The 1,104-nt window shown below is 39.3% G+C and overlaps 1 protein-coding gene across 1 annotated transcript; it reads left to right on the forward strand.

Annotated features, from left to right (window-relative positions):
• Positions 1-277: 277 nt before the first annotated feature.
• Positions 278-841, forward strand: LOC144998875 (umecyanin-like). Its single transcript, XM_078958603.1, has one exon. It carries the CDS (start codon positions 285-287, stop codon positions 834-836), a length of 552 nt encoding a protein of 183 aa, XP_078814729.1. The 5' UTR covers positions 278-284; the 3' UTR covers positions 837-841.
• The last annotated feature ends 263 nt before the right edge of the window (positions 842-1,104 follow it).

The following is a 1,104-nucleotide window of genomic DNA, read 5'->3' on the forward strand; positions in this document are numbered from 1 at the left end:
TATATATATATATATATATATATATATATATATATATATATATATATATAGACAAATATCGTCTCATATACATTTTTCTAAATATTAGCCTCAAAATCCTTCTAGATTTCAAATAGGACTTTCCTTTTCGTGGTTGTTGTTGACATACTACGCATCCCTAACCATTCCCTATAAATACAAATCATAACACAACCATTTTTCAAAACACCATATATTCACCTTCAAATTAAATACTTCTAGATATTCTTCTGATATTTCTCTTCACAAGAATTTAAAGACGAAAAATGTCAGGTTTAAAGATCAATTTGTTGGTGATTATGGCGCTCATGCTTGCATCTGTGCAGTTTCAAGGCACGGCGGCTCAAACTACCCATGTGGTCGGCAACGCCTTGGGCTGGAATATTCCTCCCAACGGACCTTCTGCTTACACCACCTGGGCATCAACGCAGACCTTCAGAGTCGGCGATGTTCTTCTCTTTAACTTCATCACCGGATTTCATAACGTTGCTGAAGTCTCGCAGGCGGCTTACGGCCCATGCACCGCCGCCAACCCCATCTCCATCGTCACCACCGGCCCCGCTAGAGTCACCTTGAACGCACCTGGCACTCACTATTACATCTGCACCGTTGGCACTCATTGCCAAATTGGTCAGAAGCTAACCATCAACGTCTCCGCCATGTCTGTCACCCCTCCACCAACACCCGCCTCTGCCGCACCGGTTTCTCCACCCACAGATAGCACCATTCTACAACCGCCATCATCCAGTTTTGCTCCATCTTTCACCGCTGTCGTACCCTTCAGTTTCTTGGCGATTGCTTTAGCTTTCTTTTATTAGATCCAATGTTTAGTTGCTTTATTTGAGATGTGTATATATACGTAACTCGTTTTGGTTTGAATTTTCTCTTTTTGATTCTATTCATATTTCGTCTACTTATAGAGATTGATATTGCTTTATACTCTTTATATGAGTATTTCCATTATATTCCGCTTTTTTTTTTTTTTAAAAGATTGATATTGCTTTATGCGTTGATATGAGTATTTCCATTAGTACGTCATAATTGGAAATATGACATGATCAATTTTAGAAAAGGGGAGCTCTACTT

The sequence above is a fragment of the Lactuca saligna genome, chromosome 5 (assembly GCF_052625555.1).
Source record: "Lactuca saligna cultivar CGN05327 chromosome 5, ASM5262555v1, whole genome shotgun sequence".
Classification (NCBI taxonomy): domain Eukaryota; kingdom Viridiplantae; phylum Streptophyta; class Magnoliopsida; order Asterales; family Asteraceae; genus Lactuca; species Lactuca saligna.

Coding starts and splice junctions, on each gene's coding strand:
- LOC144998875 (XM_078958603.1), top strand. CDS start 285: ATGTCAGGTTTAAAGATCAATTTGTTGGTGATTATGGCGCTCATGCTT.